Source organism: Lycium barbarum, chromosome 8 (genome assembly GCF_019175385.1).
Source record: "Lycium barbarum isolate Lr01 chromosome 8, ASM1917538v2, whole genome shotgun sequence".
Lineage (NCBI taxonomy): Eukaryota > Viridiplantae > Streptophyta > Magnoliopsida > Solanales > Solanaceae > Lycium > Lycium barbarum.
The window spans coordinates 130,174,468-130,190,740 of NC_083344.1; the positions used below are offsets into that span (position 1 = coordinate 130,174,468).

General features: G+C 39.0%; 2 protein-coding genes across 2 annotated transcripts in view; one reads left to right on the forward strand and one right to left on the reverse strand.

The window, feature by feature from the left end:
- LOC132608347 (transcription factor ORG2-like) overlaps positions 1-16,273 on the forward strand; it is a 71,621-nt gene that overhangs the window by 52,042 nt on the left and 3,306 nt on the right. The window lies entirely within an intron of this gene.
- LOC132605489 (transcription factor ORG2-like) lies at positions 7,812-10,801 on the reverse strand. The gene is made up of 3 exons (XM_060318626.1): positions 10,428-10,801; positions 8,981-9,355; positions 7,812-8,314 (listed from the first exon to the last, which is right to left on the reverse strand). Exons 1-3 carry the CDS (start codon positions 10,785-10,787, stop codon positions 8,231-8,233), a joined length of 819 nt encoding a protein of 272 aa, XP_060174609.1. The 5' UTR covers positions 10,788-10,801; the 3' UTR covers positions 7,812-8,230.

Sequence of the window (16,273 nt, forward strand, 5' to 3'; positions counted from 1 at the left end):
TCCCTCCGTGGCTCTAATACCGGAGGAGGCGGTCTCCGTTCCACCCCTTTCTTCTATCGGCGAAGGTCTCTTGGTTCCCGCTCCATATTCAGGTGCGGAAGAAATACTTTCCCCGGCTCCTCTTCGGTCGATTGACTTTGTCGACATTTCAGGTGAAAATTCTTTGGAAGACACTCCCCTGCAAAGAGAAAGGAGGTCCGGGGAAGCGGCTGCTGCTGAAGCCGATCAAAGAACCGTCCCAATACCGGAGAGCGAAGCTCCCATAGGTGTTCGTCCATCCCCCGAGCATGATCCTGCTAAAACTGCGGAGCCCCCGGCCTTTGCCGAAAATATTGAGGCTGTTTTGAGTTCATCTACCCCGGCTCAGCGGGTGGATGATTTCGATGATATGCTCTCGAGAACTCCCCCCGCCACCGGTGAAGCTGCGGGCTTTGGTCATCTCCTTATTCCTCGGGCCACGAGGTCGGCCGGCCGGACCAACGATTCTGGTGCCAGGGATAGCTTGGTGAATATCTTCCCAGCCCCGAGCGTGGAACCAAGGAGAACCAGATCAGCCATAATCACCGTCCCCGAGGACTGCAACTTCTATCACGTTCGGTGGGCGTAGCCAGCTATTTGCGGCCCCTTGTCTTTGATTCGGATAGGCGCAAAATGACTGGGGTGGCACTTGGCAGTGCCTCATTAACGAGGGTATGCATGCGGGGAACCGGGTAAGACTCTTAACCGTCTTCGTACAGTTTATTTGGGGATTTTATCCTTACTTCGCCTAAGTCTTCTGACTTGTTTTTCCTGCAGAGTGTGGTGCTGGTTAATGAAGCTTTCATCCGTGCCCAACACGAGATAGACGATCTTCGAGGCCAACTAGATGCCCAGGGACGAGAAACGGAGAAATACCAGCATCTTCTTCAGGAGAAGGAGGAAGAGTTGAATTGGGCGGCCGTGCTGGCCAACCTCCGTCTTGAGCTCGATGAGGCTAAGGACGAAAACCGTCGTTTGAAGAGTGAACTGGCCGCTATGACCGACTATAACCGGAGCCTTGAGGCTGAAAAAAATCGGCCTTAGCCGGGATAAAGCCCAGTTTTCCTCGAGGATAGATGAGCTCGAGACCACGGTTTCCCGACTACGGGGAGAGCTGGACTCGGTGAAGGCTGATGCAACGGGCTTGGCCGAGAGGAACCGGCAGCTAGAGTCTGAGGCTGCTTTGTCCAACGAGCGTAGGAGGGCGTTCGAGGAAAAAACCAAGGAGCAGTCTCGGATATGTGATGGCTTAAGAGCTGAGCTCGAGGAGGCAGTTATTGCCAACGACGGCCTTAAGGCTGAACTAGAGGCAGCCACCGGTAGGATAAGTGTCCTTGAGGAGGACCGGGCTGATCTGGAAGCAAAACTGGCCAAAGCTGAGGCCGACTAGGAAGAGACCTGGAGAAGTGTTGAGGCGGCCGAGGCCCATACTGCTATTGTTGCCGAGTACGAGAAGTGGAAGTCTCGGCGGATCACCCTCGAGCAAGCTGAGCACGGCCTTCCGGATCTTCCGGCCCTAATACTCGAAGCCAAGAGGATGGAGGAGGAAGCCAACCGTGCTCTCGGGTCCGAGTCAGACGACTCCGAGCGGACGGAGTCCGAGCACTCATCCACCTCTAGTCATGCCGGATAGCACAGGGCTCGTGCCTCGCTTTCTGTTTTTGTTTTTTGCCTTTGTAGGATTTTTATTTTTGATGTAAAAAGCATCCCTTGTATATATAAAGAATATCCTTTTCATGTTTCTTCGTTTGAATGTTCGCTATTATTTTTGCCATAATTGTTAGTCTGTTCTAGGACAAGTCGACTCGTAGTTGTTAATTCATCATGTCCGTAGGTCTTATCCGATATTTTGGCTTGGATCATTGTGATCTCGTTGCCTTTGTCGAATTTCGACCACGGTACCCGGCGTGGGGTATGCGAATGAGGCAATATCGAAATACGGTGGTTATCAACCGGGCAAAGCATATTTTAACAGAAAGTTGTTATCCCGACTTTTGATAACTTTGTGTTAGCAAAATATTTGTACATATGAGAATTTCAACTCTTTCTTCCTTTGCAGTAGCAAATGTAAAATGGGACACGATTCGTTAATTATGATCGTTTGGTCCTTACATCGAATGCTATGGCCGGTGGCCGGGCCGTAGATTTGCCGTAGCAAATGTTAAATGGGACACGATTCATTGTGATCGTTTGGTACTTACATCGAAGGCTATGGCCGGTGGCCGGGCCTTAGATTTGCCGTAGCAAATGTTAAGTTTCCTCATCTTCTCTAATCGGGGTCATCTTTGGTGCCGGCATGGTATTCCCCTAGCACTTATCCGAGCATCAAGGTCGGGTGAGTGCTATTAAGTCCCTGGTCGGAGGGCGTGACCTTGGATTTTCGGGCGTTGGTTTTTCATCTTTGTCGAGTAACACGTTGTACTTGTTGCCTCATTAAAAACCTTGTCGGAAAACCCATTTTGGGATAAAACCGTACTAAGGAAAAGAGTGGAACAGGTGTTTTCAGGCCTAAATTCTAACTTTATCCCGTCCTCGATTTCCTGCAAAAGAGAAACGTTAATAAGAGAACATGGGGGGTCCATACCTTAGCCGTAGTATCTTTTCAGATGAGCCACATTCCAGTTATTGCGCAACCGCTGCCCGTCCATGGACTCCAACTGGTATGACCCTTTGCCTGTTATCCCGGTTACCTTGTACGGGCCTTCCCAATTAGGGCCCAACTTTCCCTCGTTGGGATTCTTGGTGTGCAGGGTAACTTTTCGAAGTACCAAGTCTCCGATTTGGAAGTGTCGAAAATTGGCTCTTCGGTTGTAGTACCTTTCCATTCTTTGTTTTTGAGCTGCGATACGGACTAGCGCGCTTTCGCGTAGTTCATCCGTTAGGTCGAGCTTTACGGCCATGGCCTCCTCGTTTGATTCCTCGGTGGTATATCTGAACCGGAGAGTTGGTTCGCTAACTTCCACAGGGATAAGGGCTTCGACCCCGTAAACCAACGAGAATGGGGTCTCCCCCGTGCTTGATTTGGCCGTGGTTCTGTAGGCCCACAGTACCTCCGGTAATATTTCTCTCCAATGGTGCTTTGATGCTTCAAGTTTTTTCCTCAAATTTTGAATTATGATTTTATTCGTAGATTCCGCCTGTCCGTTCGCACACGAGTGGTACGGGGTCGATACAATTTTCTTGATCTTCAGTCCCTCGAGGAAATCGTTGACCTTACCACCTACGAACTGGGGACCATTATCGCAAGTTATCTCAGCGGGATGCCGAAACGACAGATGATGTGATCCCATATGAAGTCGATAACTTCCTTCTCTCTGATTTTTTCAAAGGCCTGCGCTTCAACCCACATAGAAAAATAGTCAGTCATAAATAAAATAAAACGGTCCTTACCTAGTGCCCAGGGTAACGGACCCACGATGTCCATTCCCCACTTCATGAAAGGCCATGGTGAGACCACTGAATGCAGCAGCTTCCCGGGTTGGTGAATTATCGGCGCATGCTTCTGACACCCGTCACATTTTCGGATAAAACTCTTCGAATCCTCGTCTATCTGGTTCCAGTAATAACCGGCCCTGATAATCTTTCGGACCAGGGCTTCTGCACCGGAGTGGTTTCCACATTTTCCTTCGTGTACCTTACTCATCACGTATTCCGTTTCACCGGGGCCCAAACACTTAGCCAGGGGACCGAGGAAAGAGCGCCGATATAATTGGCCGTCCACTAAGCAAAAACGGGCAGCCTTGGTCCGTAGTGACCGTGATTCTTTCAGGTCATTCGGGAGCTTTCCGTCGCACAAGTAGTCGATGTACTTATTGCGCCAATCCCAAGTTAATCTCATTGTGTATATTTCGGCGTGTACGCTTTCTATGGCCGTGTTTGATAAGCGCACCGTTGCCCCGGGGTCAATTTCCTCCCCCTCGACTGAGGATCCCAAATTTGCCAATGCATCGGCCTCACTGTTCTATTCCCTCTGTATGTGTTGCGAGGTCCATTCTTTAAATTGATGAAGCACCACTTGGGTTTTTTAGAGGTACCTCTGCATCCGTTCATCCTTTACTTCGAACACGTCGTTCACCTGGTTTGTGACCAAAAGCTAATTGCACTTTGCCTCGATTATTTCGGCTCCCATGCTTCTAGCCAATTCCAAACATGCAATCATAGCCTTATACTCGGCTTCATTGTTGGTCAATTTAGCAGTTCTAACGGATTGTCGAATGACATCCCCGGCCTGGGTCCTAAGGGAAATCCCTAGCCCGGAACCTCTAAGGTTCGAGGCCCCGTCCGTGTGTAGAGACCAAATGCCCGTGGTCTTTCCCGAGGTCAGCAAGAGTTCCTTTTCGACCTCGGGGACCATAGCTGGGGTAAAGTCCGCCACAAAATCGGCCAAGATTTGGGATTTGATGGTCGTTCGAGGTTTATACTCGATATCGTAACCGCTAATTTCTACAGCCCATTTTGTTAACCTACTTGACAACTCCGGTTTATGCATGATATTTTTCAAAGGATAAGTGGTTACTACACATATGGGGTGGCATTGAAAATAAGGTTTGAGCTTTCTAGAAGTGCTCACCAGTACTAATGCCAATTGTGCCGTCATACTTCTGTATATCGGGCATTTTGAACCTCTTCGGGATCAGTTTCGAGGCCGCACTCGGTGGAAAAGGCCTTTGGATGTACCTTTTCGAATTCGGCCCCTTCAGCAAATGTGGAGCCCCCGGTATCTGGTCCACCCGAGAATTGTATGTCTCGACCCTCTTTTCGGTTGAATCTTTAGAACCTCGGTAGAGGAGCCGGCTTCGGAGCCGTCGCTCTCAACCATTCGTGCCTCGTTTCTTCCGGTTCCGGAAGTACCCTTTGCCTTTTCCGGCCTGCAACTGGGAAATTGCTATTCCTTGCTCGGCGATTGCCGCTCTTTGTTCCTGCAACATTTCAAAAATTAAACGTAAGGTAACACCGTCGTTTGGTGCGTCCGGTTCTCTCCGGCCCCGATACCGGGACAATGTAACGGAATTGTGAGTATTTAGAGGATCAGTGGCCGGTAGGGCGGCATTCTCTTGATCCACGGTATTTTGCCGGTTGAGTCCCTCCCTTGAATCGATGGGGTTCAGGTCAGCGGGGTTTGGCAATGCCCGTAGTCCGCTTCCTTCGTTTTCCGCCACAATCTCGGTGTTATTGACATGACCAGATTGTTCGACGTCAGCCATTGGCAGAGACGGGCAGGGACGTTTTTTATTCTAATGAATATGATAGAAATCAAGGACAAAGACCACTATTATCCTAGCCCCACGGTGGGCGCCAAACTGTTTACCCCGGATTCGGATAATCAATTAAATTTGTAAGTGGATATAGGATATGTGCTTGGGTCTTGATGTATGTTAGATAGAGAAAATGTATGTGTGAGAGCTCTTCGATAAATGGCTAATGGCAGCGATTTACTATGAATATGAACGTATATAAACAATATGAAACACTTGATAGAAGAAACACAATATAAACGGAAACAAACAATCTTGGCCGGATCAGATATTGAGAGAGAGATTGAATATATGAATTCTTCTATTATAAATGTTCTTGGAAAGTAAAAGGAGCCAACCTTTACAAAGGAGGGGGATGTGCTCTATTTATAGTGTGACCTCCATGGGTCTCATATAATGTGAACTAATAAAATAATAGTAACAAGGACAACTCTGCACGGATTTGGTGGGATTAGACTGACAGCGCCGTCTGACACACGCATGGTGGGTAGTTGACCATGACTGGACGTTACTGGCGCGTGGCCTGCGTACAACGGCCACACGGACCAACGGCTACTCGGACAGATAGCTATACGGACCAACGGCCATGAATGCTCGAGTCACCGGACTTGGCCGTTTCAACGATGCAGAAGGCAGATCAGTCGGTGCCCTCACTCAGCTCTGACCCAAGCATTACTCCGGTCAAGGGCGAATAGTATCTGGCACATTCTCATTCCTTCCTCCGGCTCCTCGTTCCACCGGTTTGACTTATATCCGATTTTTACCGTATACAATATCTCATATAGAAGGGTCGGGCATGAATGGATTGAGCTCCTCTCCATTTCTCTTCTTTTCATTTTTCTCAAGTTTTACTTTAGATTAGAGACACATGGTATGGATTAGAATTAATGACTAAGATTTAATTTATTAAAATAAGGCTCTAATCATAGTTTATATAATTAGTAACTTATCCATAAATATATTAAAATATTTTCTCTCTCTTCCTATTTTAATATTCCATCTTTTTTTCAATCATGACAACTCTTTAATGGTGATATTTTCCAGATTATTGACAACTCTTTCAAAAATATGCAATTACCAATTGAATAAAGGGGTCTATATTCTGTGAATTTGTAAGCATCATAGTTGAAAAAATGAAAAATATCACCAATTGAATAATGAGTCTATTAGGGGGGAAAAATTAAGTGGCAAAAAATAATCGGGTAAATCAGAAAAGATATTTCACTGGGCAGGAAAAGTAAAATAGGAATAGAGAGAAAAATTTGTTAATTTATTTATGGATAAGTTATTAATTATGTAATCATGGTTATGGTCTTGTTTTAGTCAATTAAATCTTAGTCATTAATTCTAATCCATGCCATGTGTCTTTAATTCCAAGATAAAACTTGGAGAAAATGGAGAGAAGGGAAATGAAGAGGAGCTCGATCCGGGCTGAATTTGCACGAATTAAAGATTACTTGGGCTTAGATGAATAAAGTCAAGATGGACTAAATAATAAGTCATACCCCAATTATATATATATTTTTTTTTTGTGAGGATTGCCCTTCAAAAGCACTCATCTTTAAGTTCTGCCCTTCAATTGGTGGTCTTTACTTTTGCCTTTCATTAGAAGCCCCTTGGTTCCGGGTTCGAACCCTCGCTCAGTCAACAATTAACTCTGCTACATTAAAAACTCTGCCTGAGATCTAATTTTGTCTGAATAGGCCTAACTTGCTACAAGCTCCTCCTTGCGTTTTTTTTTACTGCACCGCAATTCGAACCCCAAACCTCATGATATTAGGCGAAGGGAAAATATTAAAAACCACCCCAAAATAAGGACATTCCTACTAATTGCCCATTATATTAAGCATAATTGAATGTTCATTATTCAATACCGTTAACTAAATGCTTAGATTAAACCAACTAAACCCAACATTAGCAATGCATGGATTAATTTTTCTAGTCCATCCAAAAATACTATATTAGTCCTTTCGTCCCAATTTAAGAGTCTTAGTTTAACGGGCACGGAATTTAAGAAATGATGGGAGATTTTTGATCTTGTGATCTTAAATTAAAGATATGTGTAGTCCTTCAAATCTCGTGCTCTTAAATTTACCATGTACAAAGTTGATATTGAAAAAATTATTAAATATAAAAAGATGCACTCTTTTTGGAATATATCAAAAAGGAAAATAAGACACTAAAATTGAGACGGAGGGAATATTTCATACAGGCATATCCTGGGATTATTTTCCCTTCCCTCTAACTAAACGACCCTTAAAGTAGCAATTGGAGGAGGATCCTACTTGTCGCCCACCTCGAGATATTTAGAGCCTGTTTGGATGGGCTTAAAAAAAGCAGACAAAAGACAGCTTATAAGCTGCTTTAGATAAGCTAAGCCAAACGGGCCCACTTATTTTTTTGGGTTTATTTTAAGCACAAAATGGCTTTAAGCTGGCTAGCCAAACACTAAAAAAGCTGAAAACAACTTATAAGTCAATCCAACCATGCTCTTATTTGTGATGCAGAATGGTAACTTCTAAGCCTTTAGACTTGTGATATAAATTAAAAGTTTTAAAGACGTGATATTATCAATTTATCATTGTTGAATTATAGATAAGTTGGGCTTTCAACTTGCGGCCCATGATATAAGAAAATTGTAGATTTGATTCCGAAAGCAAAATTAGTCGAGTATCATAAAATTGTATGAATATGGCAAGGAGTGGCTCTCACATCTTAATGTTTTATTTGAAGGCTTCTTGTTCTTGTTTTCAAATGGCTTCAGTATTTAAGATGTTTTAATACAGAGTTACCGGAATTCTTAAGAAGTAATCGAGAAAAAATAACCAAAAAAAAAAAGGAAAAAAGAGAAAAGAAGAAGAAGCAATAATGGAAATTCGATACCACGCACAACTTTATTTATCATCAACGAAGAGTTGACAATTGTTTAGCACAACTGGAAATTAATTTAAGCTAAACTATATATGATTTTGGTTTTTTTCATACATTACTAAAAGCTTTGTCTTCAGAATCTGAATCTCCATTTCTATTGGCCCTTGCATCTGGAAATTTTTTAGGAAAGAAATTCAATTAGAAATATGTCAACAGTCTCTTTTTAACGACATAAATCAAGCTTTATTTCACAAACTAAACTCTCTCTTTTTTCAACCGAAAAATCACATAATTTGCCTAAAGACCACCGAAAGTCATTCAGCGAAAACAAATGAAGCATTTTGTGCAATACTTACGCAAAGTCGACTGACTAGCTTTTTAGTTTTTAAAAAATTATGTAGTGACTTTCTATGATACATAAGCAAATTAAGTAACTTTTCAGTTACAAAAATAGCTAGTTTAGTGACTTTATGTGACATTTATTGATAAGTTATATATTGTCTACTACTCCCTCCGATTCAAAATAAGAGCTCACTTAATTAGCTTTTTGCACACCCCTTAAGAAAATACTAAACTCCTAAAAAAAATAGGCATGTTTACTGAACTAGCCTTAATTAAATACTATTTTTCTACCTAATTACTCCAAATTGAGTAATAGTTTCTTGATTACATAAAAACCTAACATATCTAAATAGGGGTAAATTTGGAAGAAAATAATTAATTTTTTCTTGATTATGTAAGTGGAAAGGCTAGTATACTTATTATGAACCGGAGGGAGTAGAAAATAGTCAATTTAATACTGTTAAGTGTTAACCATGAAACATAGATATATGTACCTGAAAATGCAAGCTGTGAAAAATCTTGTCTCCAAAAGATTTAAAGGACGAGGCATTTAGCAAAATTAGCCCATCTTCCTCTAAACTTTGGAATGCTTCTGAAATTGGAAAATCATTTGCTTGAGTTGTGGAGATTTGTACTAAAACTTGTCCATGACAAAGTGGACTTGCAGAAATTAATGTTGTTGAAGATTCACAAGAAGTTCCATTCATACTTAATTTTCTCTGATTATCAATTTGGACTAATGAATCTGCTTTCTTTGACATAGTTGATAACAACAAATCCTTTGTTTTGCTTAGCCTCTCTATTTCTTTCTTCAGCTCTGGTATGTATTCTTGCACATAAGATACTGTTGCGGGAAAGCTTAGCTTTTTCTGTAATTAAAAAAGACATATAGATTAAACAAGTTATGGAAAAGAAAGATTTATTCACATTGGAAGTGATTATTAAACCAAAGTTGAGCAATTTTGTTAACCCTTGTTGTGTTCTATTTCGATACGGAGGCAAATTCAGAACTCAGCAGAATCAACGGATCTAAAATAAGTGTGATATTAATTATTTTCCATATGTATATATAGTTAACTGAAAATATTGAATTTAGTCGAACTCGCAAAATATCTGTCCTACATATATCCGTTTAATGTTTGGAAGTTAAGAACACCCCACAACCACCCCATCCCTAGCTTTATCTACAATTCTATCCTAGGCTAGAATCAATAGGGTTATCATTTCAAAAATTATCTTAGTTGATGGAGTAAAAATATTTTTCCTTAGAAAAACGAAAGCAATTAGTATGTAAACTAAAATTTTAATTTCTCTCATACTACTAATTAGAAAGAAATTTACAATTTTGATGAATTGATGAGGGGCTATTGGGATACTTTCGAGCATCAGTCCTAATGTCTCAGGGTCGAGTTTTAGGAATGGAAACCCCCTAGAATAGAGTGTTGAAGCGAAGTGCATGAATAGCCACTTTCAGAAAAACTATCTAAAACATAACCAAAATTAACAAGATATTTTGAATTTAGTCGCCTCAAAGATCAAACTTCTAACCTCGGGTTTGGTATTTCGAACTCTAAACTCAAAGGTCTGAAGTTTCAAACATCGGACTTGAAAAGTCTGAAGTTTCAACTGCCAAAATCAAACTTCAGTTCAGACAGTTCAAATCTCCAGGCTCGAATATGTCTCAATTAGAAGAAGGATCAAGCTAGGAGGAAGAAGAAGAAGAAGAAGAAGAAGAAAACGGTATGAAATTTGCCAACTCTAGCTAAACTTTAAATAGCCTATATCTTAAAGCGGCTACCTGGTGCTACTTCTATGGAGGGCTTTCCAACATAGTGCGCATCTAAATTAGTCGAACCACTAATTTCCGTATATCATATGGTTATTATTAAACAAAAAGGACTTTGTATTTCATGATAAGTAATTCTGGTAGGGTATACATACCTTTCGATGATGATTAGCAGCAAAAGGAAGCAAAGAACGAAGAGTGGAATAAAGAAAATTCATCTTCTTTCTTCGATTACGCTCACTTGCATTATGGCTTAGTTTCTTCGCCATTAATGACCTCTCTTCTCCTAACTGAACATCAAACTCACTTTCTTTGTGATATTGTTCTTGATGAGATGAAGGAAAATTCATATTATTATCAATATGTAAACCTTCAAACAAGTTGTTAGTCTCAATTTGGAACTGCGGCGAAGTTATTGTCTTCGTTGTTTTCTGATTATAGCTAATTAGTGGTTCTTCAAATGACCATCCAGTATTCATATTTGGATAATTAGTAGAAGAGCAAAAGGCTACCATTTTTTGTATAAGGTTTCTTAATCAGTAATGATTTTATTAAATTTCCTAGATAAGAGAAATTGGGAGATGGCTATCTGAGTATTTATACAGACTGTTGTAACCGTACATATACTTTTTGTTGAATTCAATACATTGGTTTTATTTTAATCTGAGAATTACAATTTGACATTAATTAGATTAAAAAAACGTACTTAGTATTAGTTTAATGGGATGATTGCACTTTTGGTTCCTCGATTATTAGTAAACTCTTAGATGGATCTTTGTAATATTTGGCTAAGCATATCTACCTTAAAAAGCCAATTAAAATGTGTATTTTGGTCCCTTTATAAAGCAAATATTTAATATATTTAGAACTATACCTTCAAATATGGAGTTACGTAAAACGTAGACATAACACATCAATAATTGAATGGTTAACACTTAATAAATCATTAAATTTGTGAAGATTTACAGTCATCGGGCAGTGACGGATCCAGGATTTTCATTCAGGGTATTCGGAAAAAAGTGGAAGCTAAATATAATTTATTCAGGGTGTTCAAAAGTTAATATATGCACATAAACACAGAAAATATATCCTATATATACACTATAATTTTTTGCCGAGGAGGTGAACACCCTTGACAATATGTGGATCCGCCCCTATCAGCGGGATCACAGGTGTGCATATCACTAATTTGAAGGTTAAATATGCTTAGTAAAAAATTATAAGGATAAAAATAAAATTTTATCAATATTTGAGGGATAAAAAGTGCTAATTTCCCTAGTTTAATCATGGCTAGAAACAATTAGTTAAATTATACACGATGCTTGGTGCACTTTGGTGCGTTTGGTGTAACGTTAATTACTTTATTACACCTGATCTTGGATGCACATAAATAAACACGGAATCTTGCTAAGACTTGGGTAAAGTACATACATAAAATATATTTTCTACTTATTATTATATAACAAGAGGAAAATTGTCCTAGTTTTGCTTACGAAGAGTAAAATTTAACATTAGATAAATAGAATAAGATAAGTACTAAACAAAGGAATACTTTTCATTGGATTAAACACAAAGTTTAGGATAATACTATGACGTGGATCTTGTGTTCGTACTTAGTAGTTATCCAACAGTTATATATAGAGTTAATAAGAAAGGGAATACATATAACTAGTTCAAAACTAAAATTTAACTATTTAAAATAAATAAACTTGAATTCTAACTTATAAAAGGGATGGAAACTAAAATTATTAGTCAAAGGATGTCAAATATTTTGGGATATCTAAAAATAAAAAGTGTTACATAAATTAAGGTATAATCATACAAAGATTAAATATGAAAAAAGAAAGAAACTTCTAAAGATGTTTGGCCGTCTCCCAAGTCCCCGCCATATAACAAACCTTTGGATGGATATCGAAATGTATATCTACGAACTATGAGAGTTGAAATAATATGTGAATAGAATATTCTAACTCTTCCTCTCACACAATTTAGTCCCTAAGTCAACGATTAAAATTTGTGGTGTTAAGTTTAGCACATAAAAATATGATTTGCATAATTCATTAAAGTATGAGCGGGTTAATAACTCCTATTTACCAACTCAACTCATTTTGATTGGCAAAAATCAATCAATTTAAATGTTGGTTGATTTGTAGCTCAAATTGACTCATAAGAAACTTTGTTATATACTCTTGAATTATTATTTTTTGTTTGGCATGTTATATATAGGTATAATAAAGCACCAATGTTTTGTTAGGTACTTAACAAATTATAAGAAAACAAACAAAGAAATTAAAACTTAGTAAGATCAATTGAGGGGGTTAGAGCATGACTCATTGTTTATCCCATTTTGACCTAGCCTGTTTTGCCCAAATAATCTTTGTGTGGGTTAGTTATTCGTTCATTGATTAACTCAACCTATTTTGATTTAGTCATTTTAGCCCAAGTAACCTTTTGGCGTGGCAATGACCTGCTCATTTATAAACTCAAGTCATTTTTTATCCAGCCCATTTCAACCCATGTAACTTTTAGACTGTTAATAACTCACTCATTTATTAATTTTCCTCATTTGACATGCCTAAATTCAACTTAACTCGCCATTTGACACCCCTCCTTAGTTGTAATAGTTTAAGTTTTATTTTAATTTAAGCATCTTGATTTACCCCCCCCCCCCCCCCCCCAAAAAAAAAAAAAAAAAGAAGCAGCAAAAACTGGGTAGAAATATATTGTGGAGATGAATTAAGTTGTCGAAAGTGTGTGTGCATGCATGGACAACGCAAGCCCAGAGCAAGCTCACATATTACAAACTCGAGCCAAAGTTGTTGGGGCACGTGGGAGTAGCACTTAGGTAGCTTCCATTTTAAAAATTCTGCCTTACAATTATTTAATTACTTCCAGATAGTTTGATACCGTCAGCCAGGAATCTTTTCCATTTTTTTCTTCTTTGTTAAATCTGTGTATCCAAATAGTTTATAAAATTAATTTTTTTGTTTTAAGTTAAGTTGGTACGATGAGTACTTGGTCCAATTTTATTGCCACCATTTTGGACATAATTCTTAACAAAAAAGAAAAATCTTATTAATCTGTCAATTTTTATTGCCAGAAGACTAGATAGAGAAGATGCGTTTACTTCCAAAAATTGCTTCTCAAATTCTGGATTTTGGCAAAAGAAGTTTGGGTGACAATACAGCAGGAAGTTTTTGTTTGTGGACCAAGTTTGGGATTACTATGGACCGGTAATGGGTTAATTTAGGCAGTTATTCATTTTTAGGCTCTCATTTAGATTTTTGTCTCTTCTTTTAAAAGTTGTATAAATATAGCGTTTAGGACATTACTCTTCCGGATAATGTTAGTTTCAGTTTTGATGATTGCTCATATGTTTTTCAACACTATAAAAAAAATTAGATTATCGCCTAATTAATGTTGGCAAAAGCTTACAAAATTTTAGATCGTAATCATGCGTTTCTCATAAGATTTTTTCAATTTGTTCAAAAAAAATCTTTAAATTGTGGTCTAAAAGGTTCATGAGTTGCAATACCCAGTGTGCATGTATCAATAAGACTTAGTATGTATGTGTAAAATGTCATGGTTTGGGTACATATTTTTACTTATAATTACATCCAAAGTTATTCAATATCTTATATCTGTACAAAACTTGTTATAAATTCCCACATCAACTACGATGAGTTCCTTGAGTTTAAGGCACGATGGATTTATTCCTCTCCTGTCTTGACGGGTTTCGATTTCAACAGGGATCTTGGGTTGTTGGGTATAACAATAGGGATTAATCCCGAGAACTCTTTTGTGAGTCCGGTACGGAGTAATAGTGCGTACAGGTAAGGCACAATGAGGAACAAAAATGCAAGAAAGTGATTCAAGAACTAAATGAGTAATGAACGAACTTTTATATATTGCCTTTTTGGAGAGAAAAGAGGGATAGGGTTACAAAAGCATGAACAAGACTATCCCCTTCCTTCTATCCTAAACTATTTTTATACAAGTCAAAGTCGGACTTTATCAAACCCTAAAGTACAGGTGATCTGACCTCTCTGCAGCCCCAACGTGCATACATACTGCGGCACTATGATCGAGGTCTGCAGACGTGACCCAAGTTGATAAGAGTGGATGCCAGCTGGATGGATCCTCTGGACCTATCGAGTATCCGGTCATGTAAACTAACCCTGGGTGCACTTTTCACCCAGTACATTTATACATTAATTAATCATGGTTAAGTGATAGTTGTATGTATTTAGCACTCGTTATTTGTCGCTGAAACAAATTTATTAAAGAACTAACTTGTCTGGAGTTGTAGCATTATTTTGACTCCTTTAGCTCCAGGAATCCTTTTTTGTTATTCGTCCCTTGTAGTATTTGAATTCTTGGGCCCTTCTAGCATCACCTTATAATCTTAGCTCTTCGTCAGGATGTCTTCGATTGCTTTTCTTTGGATTGGTCAAGATAAACTTGGTTAAACTTGGATTTAGCATAAAAGTTAAACAACAACTTGTATACGGTGAAAACCGGATGAGGGCCAATCCGGGGTAACCGTGGCTCGGAGGAGGAAAAGGAGGGAAAGTTCGTGTATAAGCATCGGGTTTCCGGATAAGCATTCGGATCAAAGCCGAGCGGAAGCATCATCGGTCCCGGTTTTTAAGCCATCGAAGGTTCGGATCTCTTTCCGGGGGGTTACCGCCGGTGGTCCGGTACCCGTGAGTCCGTTGGTCCGTTATGACCGTTACTGGGGCGCAGCAGTGGTGTCACATCATGGTCGGCTACCAACTATGCGTGTGTCAGACGGCGCCGTCAGTCAGATCCCATCACATCCATACAGGGGCTGTCCTTTTATTATTATTTTATTACTTCATATTGAGGAAGGCCCATGGGTTCATCACTATAAATAGGGCATTCCCTCCTTCCTTTGGGGGGTTGGTTGATCTTTTATTCAAAAGAACACTTGTAACACAATACATATATATATACAGTTCTAGCAATCTCAATATTGATATTTTCCATTGTAAGTTTGTCATCTATATCATATTTTTTCAATCAAATTGGCCATACGCAGAGTCATCTGTCACTTGCGCTCCTTGCACGTTTATCAATAAGCATTCTCATCTACGGTTTGTAATAAACATTGGGACTCAAGCACATATCCTATACTCACACACAAATTCAATTGATTACCGAATCCGGGGTAAACACAACTAATAAGAATTTAGAAAAGACAAATGTTTCTTCATGGTATTCTATGTGCAATTTACGAAATTCCACACGATCTATTACTATGTCGTCTTTGAAGTGGAGTCCGGAACCTAAAGGGTATAAAAATACACGGTATAAATCAAAAGGGGATATTCAAAAATTTACATACCAAAGCGGGTATAACGTGGGCTAATCCACGTTATACCCCAAAAAACTTTTTCGGCTGTCAAAAGCAGTCAACGAAAAATAAAAAAAAATTGTATAACGTGGACTGATCCACGTTATACAATTTATATTTTTTTCCCAGCGTTTTACAAATACTTGGTAAGACGTTGCCTCTATTTAAATCATATTATATGTTTTTAATAAAAAATATTTATTGATTTTTTTAATTTTTAAAGCATATAGTTAATTTCAGTGATTAACTCAAATAAATATTTTAACACATGCAATAATTAAATATGTGTTATATATGCGAACAGAAATAAAAAATAAAATATAAGTTAAATAAACGTCACACATTAACTGAGTAGCAAATGTTAAATTACATACTAACTATTAAACGACACAAGACATGTTATATATTCTTGGAAAATTACATAAGGAAACAACGATAGTACAACTTAAGAAAAAACATAAAAACCAACAAGCAACAACAAATACTGATTTCTGTCGGGGCAGCGATTCTTTTTATGACCTGTTTGCTTGCACGTACTACACTTTCTAGCCATGCGAGCAGGAGCTATATCCGTTTCATTCCTCCTTTTAGTTGTAGTCCGCGCTCCTGATCCCGAAGTAAGTT